General features: G+C 34.7%; 2 protein-coding genes across 2 annotated transcripts; one reads left to right on the top strand and one right to left on the bottom strand.

The window, feature by feature from the left end:
- LOC139505577 (putative nuclease HARBI1) lies at positions 1-3,279 on the top strand (the record flags this gene model as incomplete). Its single annotated transcript, XM_071295092.1, is given in 2 exon segments — positions 1-43; positions 2,366-3,279. Coding segments are annotated over 2 exon segments (834 nt in total), but the record flags the coding sequence as incomplete, so codon positions are not given.
- A 4,789-nt stretch (positions 3,280-8,068) lies between these two features.
- Positions 8,069-9,091, bottom strand: LOC139505576 (uncharacterized). Its single transcript, XM_071295091.1, has one exon. It carries the CDS (start codon positions 9,089-9,091, stop codon positions 8,177-8,179), a length of 915 nt encoding a protein of 304 aa, XP_071151192.1. The 3' UTR covers positions 8,069-8,176.
- Between the last annotated feature and the right edge of the window lie 4,475 nt (positions 9,092-13,566).

Below are 13,566 nucleotides of genomic sequence, written 5' to 3'. Positions count from 1 at the left end.
ATTGACATTGAAAAGAGGTTGCTGATGTTTTTATGGTACATTGGTATGTAAATATAATATTTTTTCGAATGTATACATGGGTTTTCAATAATAGAATGATTTAAGTTAGGAACAGTCACATCTCTATGCCTGAAATTGAGTTTAATGTACAGATATGAGAGTTGGTGCTTGGGTGATAAGTAAATGACAGGAAATTCAACCTCATCGTAATAACTATTATATTGTAGTTATACAAATCAGTTTATACTCTGGTTTTTTGTTATATATATTTTATATTTCTATAAAAAGTAACATTTATATATAATTCTCATCCATTTGTATATCATTCTTTTCCACTACATTGATAATAGTGTATTGCAAGTTTATGGTTGACACTCTTCTGTAATAGTACGATTTTTCTAATTGATGGAATATGAGTACCAATTCATACTTCCCGCAAAACGTTCAATTTCCAATGCAGAAATGATAACAATAACCCGAGTCACTATTTCTGTGACATAATGGAAACACCGCCTGCACCATGTGCACCCTGCACAACAACTCACTTATAAATTAAGTAGTCTCAGTATTTATACGACCGTTTTTTGGGGATTGTATACTGGTATGATATCATCTGCCTCGTCGTCTGTGTCTCCATTTCAAGACACATTGGTCTCCGGACAATAACTTTAGTTAAAAAGAATGGATCTTTATGATCTTTATGATTTTTATAGTCATTCCGCAACAAACCATTATATGGATTTTTGGTATGTGAGTTAACCATGCTGAGTTACAGACCAAGTTTAAGTTTCGTTCTGCTCCAATAATTTTTGCCGAAATAACGGGCTTTGGACTTTGAGAAGTTGTTGAAAATCACAGTTATACGAACTTTTTTGTAAACGCTTTCAAATATTGGGTTAATTTTTGGTATGTGAGTTAACCATTCAGTTACAGATTAAGTTTACGTTCGAACGGTTCTGCTCCACTAGTTTTTGCCGAAATTACGGGCTTTGGACTTTGATAAATTATTGAAAATCACAGTTATACGGATTTTTTCTCTATTCTTCTCCAGATTTTGAGCTGATTTTTCATATGTGAGACTACCATCATGTTTGTGTCCACATGTTTTTATATTGAAATTGCTGATTTTTCAACTTTTTGGGACGGGCCCATTCGTGTCGCTTTGACACATCTAGTTTTATAAAGGTTCAATACTACAAAGAAAGGTTGGTATAATTTACGGCCAACGGTCCGAACCGTTCAGAAATTAGGGGCCAAAAAAGGCCAAAATCAAGCATTGATCTAGTTTCAAAATAATAACTTGTGTATAAGTATTTGAATTGCTCTGAAATTGTAACACAATGTTCAGTACCACAAGCAAAAGGTTGAGATTCATTGTATGGGTTATGGGGCCAACATTTTTAACAGTAAGGGCCAAAAAACAAGATTTTTTTCTAGTTTCCAGACAATGCGGCTTGTGTGTAGGTTTATGGATTTCTCTGAAATTGTACCTCTATGTTTCATATCACAAAGGGAAGGCTGGGATTGAGTTTGGGTCAATTACCCAAAACATGCACGAATTAAGGGCAAACAAAGGGCCAAAAGCAAGGAATCTGATGTACAGTAGTTGTCGTTTGTTTATGTAATATATACATTGTACGTGTTTCTCGTTTCTCGTTGGTTTTTTTATATAGATAAGACCGTTGGTTTTCCCGTTTGAATGGTTTTATACCAGTAATTTTGGGGCCCTTTATAGCTTGTTGTTCGGTGTGAGCCAAGGCTCCGTGTTGACGGCCGTATATTGACCTATAATAGTTTACTTTTTTTTAATTGTTATCTGGATGGAGAGTTGTCTCATTGGCACTCACGTGACCACATCTTCCTATATCTATTTGTCTAGTTTTCAGACAATAACTTGTGTTTAAGTGAATGGATCTCTCTGAATTTGTACCAAGTATCACAATCAAAACTCACACAGTATTAAGCTTGAACATTGTATCAAAATGTTCCCTAATTGTCAGAGTTCGACCACTAAGGTCGTATCAGGCTGCGCACAGCGAAGCATTTTATTTATGATATGTCAATGATGAAAACCACATTCTAAGAAAAATTATATAGATTTTAAACTTGAAAAAACAAATGATTATCTAGATTTTCAAGTAGCCGTACGTTGTTAGTTCATAATTTATATTCGTGCTTCCTAACCTCGATCGATTGTATCTTTTTCTGTATACAGAGACGAGAAATAACAACGCGATATAAAATATAAGTAAAACGCAGCTATAAACAGAAATACTCATAAAATATTTCTTACGTTTTTTATTCAATACAGCTATAGCATTACAACACGCTTATCCTATTAACTAAATATGTATTCATTTTATAGGCAATATGGAAAGCTTCAGATCAATGGCTGATAGATTTGATGTTTCAAAGGGAACGCTTCACGTATCTGTGAAATATATTTCAAATGTATTGGTCACTAAAATCATGCCACTTGTGATAAGCTGGCCGACAGGAGTTAGACTACAGAAAATTGCAGACGGCTTTTCCGAAACGTCCAGACTTGAAGGAACTATTGGAGCAATCGATGGAACACACATTGAGATAAAATGTCCGTCGAAGCACAAACAAGCTTATTTCAACAGAAAGAAATATCCATCACTTGTGCTTCTTGCAGTCTGTGATTCAAGTTTGAACTTCACGTATGTTTTTACAGGATGTCCAGGAAGCACTCACGATGCAGGAGTTCTCCGACAAACCCCTCTGTATCGAGATGCCCCTGGAGTTATTCCTCCCGGAAAGCACATCATTGGCGATTCAGCTTTCCCTCTGAATGCTTGGCTAATGAAGCCATTTAGAGACAACGGTAACCTATCAAGGGACCAAATAAAGTTCAATCAAGTGCTGAGTAGTTCTAGGCAAGTCATCGAGAGAAGTTTTGGATTCCTTAAAGGTAGATTTAGAAGACTTATAAAGCTGGATGCTGTTGACATGCAGGTAATCGTTGAAACCATCTTGTCCGGATGTACGCTTCACAATATTTGCCTTGCAAATGATGATGAAATGTTTGACATCGAACATGCTATAGGAGACGATGATCAAAACGGTCCAGATCAGGTACAGGGTAACCAGGAAGGCACTGATATTCGACAAACACTGATGGAAAGACTGTAAATTTACGCTGAATTGTAGAATTCATATGCTTTTTATGTGGTTACATGTTTTATTTTATTTCGTACATCCAACTTATAAAGCTGCATTCTTTTAATGTTTTAAATAATATATCGATAGTGTTTAGGATTTTTATTATGTTCTTTTACAACACCCGCTATGTTATTTATAATGCACTAACATGAATTATTAAAAGTATTGTATCACGCAACAAGATACACAAACATCCGATATCCGTCAAATAATAAACACACACAACAATAAACAACTTGAACAAACAGAAGGTCAGTAGAAACAATGTCAGTGTGATTAAACTAACAATACGTGCTCACACAATGTACTCGTCATTTGCCTAGTAAAGCCATATAGCGCAAAAGTAAAACGCAATACTGAATTATAATCTTTATTGTAAAATCACAACCTTAATGGTCAACCATAAGTTTACATTCAAACAATGAAACAATTAAATACAATAAAAACCATACATATTTGTGATACCAATTTTAACTGCTTTGATACTAGAATCAAATTGCAATAAAGGGCATTGCGTGGTTTGGAATTAGGGAACAGCTGAAGTCCGCCTCCAGGTGCGCGTTTTGTTGAAGACTTATGTATTTGCAGCCTTCGGTAGTTTTGTACCATTAGGTTGTTGTATCTTTGACACATTCCCATCTCAATTTTATTGTCTCGCCTTGACGGACACACATGAATGCTGTTTCCGGCGTCGGCGGCGGCGACGGCGTCAACAATGTATTAGTTTGTGATTAGGCCTAGTTTATGGCGAACCACTAGTCATGCGCGTAGGTACGTTGACGTCAAAATGACCGGGCGTACACTTGAATTCTGAAAATAAAACAAATAAATAGTCGACATAGAATAAAAAAAAATGCTCAAAAGCACATCAGCCTTGTGCATCTTTTTTCAATGGATTGTAATTTTGAATAAAAGGAACCAAATTTACTCAAATAGATCATTTAATATATTTGTTCGAATCTTTTGTAAAAGTCTTTATCTACTAAGAATTCTACGTACTTTTCTTATATTTAAAGCAATTCACTATCTGCTCGATGTGCTGTTTGTATTTTTGTCGAGCCTGCGATTTATGTCCCAAAAGCGAGACAAAACGGCGTCAATATTGAGGTTCCGAATGTGGATAAAGTCTTTTGAATGACTCTCCGTGAAATTTTACGGAAGTTGGACATAAACTGTTTATGATCAGAAGAGTATTCAGAGCAATATCATATGCAATTATAGCTTTGATTTTCCCGCATTTCAAGGACAAAATGTATTTCTTTCTGCAATTAATAAGCAGTTTGGGCTTACATTTTGTTATTTTTCAACTACATTAATAACTTGTCGAACCTTCATCGAATTTTATGAAAATGCCGAAGAAGCTTTTTCTATGACTAATGTCTAAATCTAAAAAATTGATAGCATTTATTTTCGTTCATTTTTTCTGTTCTTTTATGATAGACAGATAGCCGGACTCTTCTTTATGCAATTATTTATTTTACATGCTCAATTTATAAACATTCATAGATTGTCATGAAATATTCCAGATCAAGAAAAAAATATCAAAAGAAAATTTTAGGTTTTTTTTTTTAATCCCTCAAAAGTATGTTGCTATCAATGATTTTTTACTCGGATAGGAATCCTTACGGTATCTCATTCTCGATAGCTTTCGGGGGCTTCGTCCCTTTCGAACTCACTACCAGCATGTGCTTTAACATTAAGCGGTTGGCACCCCTCATATCCCTTGCCAAGGTTCGGGCGTACACGTAAAAATTACCCAGCTACCCCACTGCTAGTTGTCTGTCAATCACATTTGCTATGCAGTTGTATAATCTTTGGTACATCTCATTTCCGTATGGAGATTATTTGACCCTGTCCCTCAGTCATGGTCTATTGACTTCGAAACTTTTGCTTATTATACATGTATTAGTTTGTGATTAGGTCAGATTTTCGGGAACCATAAGTGGTAGGTCGATGATATTTGGTATGCAGTTGTATTTAAGCATTGGCATATCTCATTTCCATGCACATAATTTGGCTCCACCCTCTTAGTCATGGTATATTGACTTTGAAAATTGTTGTAAGTTATCATGTAATAGTTTGTGAGTTTGTGTAGGATTGCAAAGTAACCGTTAGTGGTTGGCAAATGGCAATTGGTTTTCAGTTGTATAAGCATCTGCACATCTCATTTTCATTCAGACTATTTGGCCCCTCATGAAAATGGTGTGAAGGTCATATGAACCATGCAAGGCAGAAATGTAGCTTACAATCCTTCAATGAACCAATTCTAGTTGATCTATTTAGAATAGTTTACGAAAAACAGAACAAAACACAAAAACTTTACACTGAGCCATGAACCGTGAAAATGAGTTCACTATCAAATAAAACTTTCAAAGCTAACAAACGCATCATAAAATAGTCCAATAAACCAAAAATAGTCGACCAATTGCATATAGTATTAGAAAAGAATAGAAAAAGTAAAAAAAATAGCTTTGAACTCTAAACCATGAAAATGAGGTCAAGGTCAGATGACACCTGTTAGCTAGATATGCTACCTGAAATCGATATACCATTCCAATTGATTTCTTATAGTGCGTCTCTCTATGTTGCAATGTTACACTATTGTTTCAAATAAGGGAGAAGGTTTGGTACCATTAAAACTTTTAAACCCGCTGCAAATGTCTGCACCTGTCCTTAATCAGGAATCTTTTGCTCAGAAGTTGTCGTTTGTTTAATAAAATGGGATTCATAAAGGTTTCTCGGTATTCGTTTTTATAAACAATAGACCGTTGGGTTTTCCGTTTGAATGGTTTTACACTATTAATTATTTTTGGCCCTTTAAAGTTTGCTGTTCGGTTTGAGGTAAGCTGCTACGTGTTTGATACCGTACCTTGACCTATAATGGTTTATGGTGAATTGGATGGAGTGTCGTCTCATTGCCACTCGTACAATATCTTCCTATATCCACATACACCAAATATAGTAGACCTATTGCATAGTACGTTATAAAAAACATACAAAAACACAAAAACCTACGAAAATGAGGTCAAGATCAGGCGACTACTGCCAGTTGGACATGTACACCTTAGTCCTTCCATACATCGAATATACTAGATATTTTGCTTAGAGGATCTGAGATATGGACTTGACTATCAACACTTAACCATGTTCAATTATCCGTGAAATGAAGTGGAGGTCATTTGAAAACTGTCAAGGACCTTGCATGATACGCACATACCACATATTGTCATCCTATTACTCACAATAAGAGAGAAACTAACATTGCGAACCATCTTATATTTTTCTTATATACTCACTGAACCACGAGATTGAGGTCAAGGACAATGGACATGTAACAGACGGAAACTCCATAACTAAATGCATCTATTGTATGTTTGTCCATCTGATGAGTTAAGCCTTTTCCAACTGATTTTTATAGTTCGTTCTTATGTTGTACTGTTATACCACTGTCCCAAGTTAGGGGAGGGTTGGGATCATGTTTAACCCCGCCACATTTTTTTTATGTATGTGCCTGTCCCAAGTCAGGAGCCTGTAATTCAGTGGTTGTCGTTTGTTTATGTGTTACATATTTGTTTTTTTTTCTTTCATTTGTTTTTACATATATAAGGCCGTTAGTTTTCTCGCTTGAATTGTTTTACATTGTCTTATCGTGGCCTTTTAAAGCTGACTATGCGGTATGAGCTTTGTTCATTGTTGAAGGCCGTACGGTCACCTTTAGTTGTTAATGTCTGTGTCATTTTAGTCTTTTGTGGATAGTTGTCTCATTGGCAATCATACCACATCTTCTTTTTTATATACTCAAAGTATGAAGCATCTTGGTCTTCCACCTTCTAAAATATAAAGTTTTAAAGAAGTTAACTAACAATACCTCCGCCGGATCACTATCCCTATGTCTAACTTCCGACGACAATAGTCGCACGCTCAACAAGAAACATTTAGGAAGCACATCAACAAACGACAACTACTGAGCATCATTTTCCTTACTTAGGACAGAGAAAATACAGCCACGGGTTTAAACATTTTAATGTTTTTACATGGTGAACGATTATTTGAACTCCTATTTTGTAAATATTTTTATTGCTATGCAATCTTATCTCATTACATGTACAAAAAAAAAAGGGTTTTCTTCGGTCACCCTTTTACCTTGTTCACTAAATCCGATCCTGATTAAGAACGGGGTTTACAAATGTGATTTCTTTTCGTAATTGCAAAATCTGGAACTTTTTTTTAAACAAAAAAATGCTAACATAATATTCAAACTTTCATTATTTTTTAAGTTACCTTATTTGTGATGCAGGTGTTTTTAATTTTTAGTTTTTTATGCTGTTGTTTTATATCTAACTATGTTGTTTCTTTACTTGTAACCTTTTTTTAAATAAACATGTGGTACCGTATATATTTTATCAGGGTCTGGTGAAAAAAAAGTTTCTTATAATAAACGAAATGTACAACCACCAATACATAGAATATGAACCACAACATAATTTTCAAAATGAAAGAAACAGAGGGAATATGTTAACCTAAAATGTCAGACCAAGGATGATTTTGAACACAAAAAAAGAGAAACATTAACTTGGTCATTAAAGAACCTCTGTGAGCACACATACAGACCCCACGCTCCAACATTTTCACTAGACAAATCTTAACAGATTCCTAAGTTCAAAGACTCATATTTCGTTTGTCAACTGATGAAGAATTTCTTGTGGACATGCACATTAACATACTATGTCCTCATTAACAACAAAGTTTCATGAAATTCTGGTGTGCGGTTTCAGAGGAGTTGCAATGACAAACTGTTGCAGCAGTATATTAGATACCATAAGTTGAAAGGGGCATAAGTCCTATAAATAAAATTGAATCATAATTTTCTGTCAATACGGACGGACGGACAGATATATAAGCGGAGGAACAGACGAACGGACGGACAGGTCAATAACATTATACCCTCTGCAACTATGTTCTCAACAGCGAGTGCATATATAAATAAATGTTAAAGTTTATCAACGAGTTTCTCCATGACCTCTGTGTTCTTTTCAAACATCTTTTCAAGTGTATTCATGAATTTTTTGTCCCTTTCTTCAAAATATTCCTTCAAATCCTCCACATCAGATTTTTTGGCTCTTTTGCAAGATTTTTTTGTTGATTTGTTTGCAGAGCTGGTCGACTCCCTTTCAGTTGTGTTGTTGGTGGTGATGTCTTCACCATCTATAACACCAGTATTAGACCCCATTGTCAATACTGGTGTTATAGATGGGTCGTTCAGCATCAAATCATCCAGATCTGACTCAAATAGGAACGGTCGAGGTTTTCTATTTCCAGTCAAACTACACTGTCTCTTGTATGATTTGTAGGTTTTTTTCAGTGTGTTCCATTTTTCTCTACACTGATCTTGTGTTAGTTTAGTGGCCATGGTTTCGTTCAACTTGACGGATATGTCTAACCAGATTGGTTTTTTGTTGTAGGCTAGTTCTAATTTTTTCCAGTTATCCGTAATCAGTTGAATAAGAAACCTAGTTTCTCGTTCTCCCCAATCATATCTTGAATTAGCTTCAGCAGCCACTGTTGGAGGGGTACCCTCGTCTAAGCTTGCTGATAGCGAAACAGTATTGGTTGCATTTATAGGTAAATGTGTTGTATTGTTTTCTACTACAGGTCTTGTAACGGTGGCAGTCCTTGTGACTGGATTTTTTACAGGACAATTTGTTGCTTTTTTTTTTATTTTAGTTGGTGGTTCATTTTCTACCAAAGGTCGGCGTTCTAATGTATTGGAAGGAAGTGCGACGGTTTGTTTGTCTGCTTTTGGTTGTGTTGATGGCCCTACCATGTCTCGAGTTGAAATGAAAATTGGGTCTGTTGGAACAGGAGCATCATCTGGTACGTATTGTCTGATTAGATTTGTCACCATTGTCAAATCTAACACAAACAGAACAAAAAGGAAAAAATAAAAGAAAAAATAAACTAATAAAAAGAATAAATAAACAAATAAAAAGAATAAATAAACAAATAAAAAGAGTAAATAAACATAAATGATTGAGTAAAAAGAATGAATAAAGAAACACAAATAAAGATTAAAAGAATAAACAAACAAAAAGAAAAAAATAAGATATACTTGTAAGCAATACTTCTTTCCAAGATTGCTACACCCTAGCGAAATTTCTCCACCCATTTTATAAGATCAATGAAACCCTAGTATAATTGACCAATGAAACACAGAAGTCAGGTCGAAGTCAACGAATCGTACTAGACAGACATGTCATATATCAAATTTATTCGTTCATTGTGTGTCAATTTGTGTAACTACGTTTTTTTTTATTGAGTTGAGCAATTCCAATTGATATTTTATAGTGTGTCTTTCTATGTTATGATGGTACACTTTAGTTTCAGATAATGGAAAAGGTTTTGTACCATTAAAACGTTTAATACCGCTGCAAATGTTTGCCCCTGTTATAAGCCAGGAATCTTATGTTCAGTAGTTGTCGTTTGTTTATGTGGTTCGTAAGTGTTTCTCGTTTTTTTATATAGATTAGCGTCCTTCCCCATTTGAATGTTCTTGCACTTGTAATTCTGGGTGCCCTTTATAGCTTGCTGTCCGGTGTGAGCCAAGGTTTTGTGATGAAGACCGTACCTTGAGTTATAATGTCTTACTCTTTTTAATTGTGACTTGGATGGATAGTTGTATCATTCGCACTCATACCACATCTTGTTATATCTATGTACTCTTTACAATAATTCAATACACCAAATTTAATCAACCTATCGCATATATAGTATCTGAGATACATAAATATTTTATCGTGTGTTTTTCTATGTTGTGATGTTATACTATTCAGTATTAATTTTGTTTCAGAAAAAGGGAGAAGGTACCATTAAAACGTTTAATCTTGCTGCAAATGTTTGCAACTGTCCTAAGTCAGGAATGTGATATACAGGAGTTTATGTATTTTATACGTGTTTCTCCTTTTTGATATAGATTAGACCGTTGATTTTCCTGTTTGAATGGTTTTACACGAATAATTTTGGGGCCCTTTATAGCTTGTTGTTTGGTGTGAGCCATGCAAGGCTCCGTGTTGAAGAGCGTACTTTGACCTAATTGTTTTTTCTTATACAATTTCCGACTTGGACGAAGAGTTGTTTAATTGGCACTCATACCTTGACCTATAATAGTTTACTTTAATTTTTTAAACTTTTATTTGGATGGAGAGTTGTCTCATTGGCACTGATAACCACATCTTCCTATATCTATGAAAACGGAAACTTAATTTTGATCAGACAATAATCCATGACTTATGCCAAGGTCAAGTAAACCCTGTCTGCCAAATAGTAGATTTTGTAAGGAACCAATATATATACCAAATAAAGTTGATCTACATTTGTTACTCGCAATATGTTAAGCATTTCACATGTGACAAAATAACAGAGTTTTTCCGTAAATCGTTTTTAATAGTTGTAATTTTAATTCTTTATGATATTTCCTGTATAAATTATGAATAGGTATAATTAACATTGTCACAATGTTTTTTATGCTCACAAGCAATGTAAAAGTTACTACTAATACTGAAAATCCTCTTTTCGCCAGGTTTAAATGTTGACAATCATACCACATCTTCTTTTTTTAAGCCGTGTGTGTGTGTGTGTGTTATTTGTTTTCGTTATTTTTTTGTGCATAAATCAGTCCGTTAGTTTTCTCGCTAGAATTGTTTTACATTGTAATTTATTGGTATTTAATAGGTGACTATGCGATATGGGCTTTGCTCATTGCTAAACACCGTACGGTGACCTATAGTTGTTACTTTCTGTGTCATTTGGTCTCTTGTGGAGAGCTTGTTCATTGGCAATCATACCCATCTTTTTTAAGCCGTTTGATTGTGTACGCGTTATATATATTTTTCCGTTATTATTTTATACACACACTAGCCCCTTGGTTTTGTAGTTTGAATTGTTTTCCATTGTCATTTCGTGGACTTTATAGTTGACTATGCCGTATGGGCTTTGCACATTGATGAAGGCCGTACGTTGACCTATAATTGTTACTTTCCGTGTCATATGTTCTCTTGTTGAGAGTTATATCATAGGCAAATATTACACATTTTTTAGGCTGTTTGTTTGTATAGATGTTATCTATTTGTTTTTCGTTCATTTTTTGTACACATGGCCATGTTTTTCAATTCCTTATGATGAACTTTAATTCTGGTGTAAGGTTCTCAAGGCCGTAACTAGGCATCTTATTTTAGTGAGGCAAACTAATTGAGCCGAGCGAAGCGAGGCGAAATTATTTTTTTTTTTAGGGTGTGAAAGGAATGGTGCAAAGTCCTGCATTCTAGGCATTTTTAGACAGTTTGATAATGTTTTGAATTTGGACACTTTTTATATGAATTTTTCAGATTTTAAGACTTTTAATTACTAACACCAAATTTTTAACAACTTTATCTAAATTTATAGGTAAGATAATTATCCAAATATCACTGATTTGGGTCTGCTGCCAGAACATAGAACAAACATCGATTCAGTAGAGTTTGCCAAATTTTTCTATGGCCAGTTCAGTCAAATCGTTTCAGAATCATAATTTGGTCTGCTGATATCCTTATCGCGATGAACATGGAGCATGACAAGACCGCACAATCTCTCGCCACTCATGCATGCTCTTTTCCAAGTTTTCAGTTGTTCCAGGGCAGTCTGTGTTTCTAAAGGTAGCACATCATCATCAACACAATGATCAATGTCTTCTTCCAATTCCTTCTCCATCAGCAATTCGGTAGCAGCATCGGTAGTAACAGTTTTGTTTGCAAAAGGGAATTAAGCTTTCATGTAAGCACCATTATACGTGGTATTTTAGTTTCAGAATCTATAAATTTAGGGGTTAGGGTTTGGAGGTGTCCGATTCCGAAACCCCGAATATAAAGAAATGAAATTCCGAAGTCCCGAATAAGTAGACAAAATCCTGTGTTAAAGGTTCTTCGATTCCTCAATAATATCAAATTGGAATATGGGATATTCTTTCAACTTTTAATATTAAAGAAACATGGATAAAAACTAATCCATGCATTTATGTTTCATATTATTTATATTTCATTTATCTGTAAAGAGAAAGTTTAAAGTTCGTGAAATGAATACGCAGACAGGATTTGCCCCCTTGCGATGCCCAGTACTAGATTTGTCAAAAGTTGGTGAAACGGAGAAATGAATACGCAGACAGGACTGCCCCCTTCAGAAGACCAGTACTTTATTTGTCAGTCTACTTATCGTTTTTTGATTGTTCTAATGAAGTTATATGCAATACTCAGACTCTGTTCACAAAAAAACTAGTTTACTAGAATAATTCCTTCTTTACCTTCCTTTTTCTGCAAGAGCCTGTTTTTAACTAAAGATCCATGATGATTATCGTTACTAGGTTAATGTAATCGAGAAACATCACCCGTTGAGATGCTGAATTATATACAGGAATAATAGTTTAAAAGGAATGATGACAAGTTATAGAAATTAAGGTTGAGACAGAACAACAAATGACTATTATATTTATATATATATATATATATGTATTTAAAAAAATAATCATTGTCGAAATTTTAGTGAGGCAATTGCCTCACTTGCCTCAAGGGTAGTTACGGCCTTGGTTCTCTCATTGTAAATCAAAAATCCAGCTAACATGTTTAACCCCGCCACATTCTATATGTATGTGTCTGTTCCAAATCAGGAGTCTGTAATTCGTTAGTTGTTGTTAACTTATGTGTTATTTGTTTTCATTCAACTTTTGCACATAGATTAACCTGTTCGTTTTCTCGTTTGAATTGTTTTACATTGTAATTTCTGGGCTTTTTATAGCCGACTATGCGGTATGTCCATTGTTGGAGGCTGTACGTTGACCTATAGTTGTTAATTTTCATGTCATTTGGTCTCTTGTGGAACGTTATATCATTGGCAATGATAACACTGACATCTTCAACACTATTTTAAGCCGTTTGTTTGTGTATGTGTTTATATTTTGTTTTTCGTTCATGTTTAGTACATACATTGGCCTGTTCGTATTCTCGTTTGCATTGTCTTACATTGTCATTTCGGGCACTTTTATAGAGGACTATGCACTATGGAATTTGCTTCATGTTCCACACCTACATTGAGCTATAGTTGTTAATTTCGTTATCATTTTGGTCTCTTGTGGAGAGATGTCTCGTTGGTAATCCTACCACATATTCTTTTTTAAGCGTTTGTTTGTTTATGTGCTATTTAATTGTTTTCATTGATTTCTTGTACATAGATTCGCCCTTTAGTTTTCTCGTTTGAAATGTGTTACATTTTTCATTTCGGGGCCATTTATAGCCGACTATGTGGTATGTGCTTTGTTCATTGTTGAAGGCCGTACGATGACCTATAGTTTTTAATGTC

This window comes from Mytilus edulis, unplaced genomic scaffold (assembly GCF_963676685.1).
Source record: "Mytilus edulis unplaced genomic scaffold, xbMytEdul2.2 SCAFFOLD_2407, whole genome shotgun sequence".
Lineage (NCBI taxonomy): Eukaryota > Metazoa > Mollusca > Bivalvia > Mytilida > Mytilidae > Mytilus > Mytilus edulis.
Note: the sequence above shows the minus strand (reverse complement) of the source record. Positions and strands in the feature narration are given on the sequence as shown.

Coding starts and splice junctions, on each gene's coding strand:
- LOC139505576 (XM_071295091.1), bottom strand. CDS start 9,091: ATGGTGACAAATCTAATCAGACAATACGTACCAGATGATGCTCCTGTT.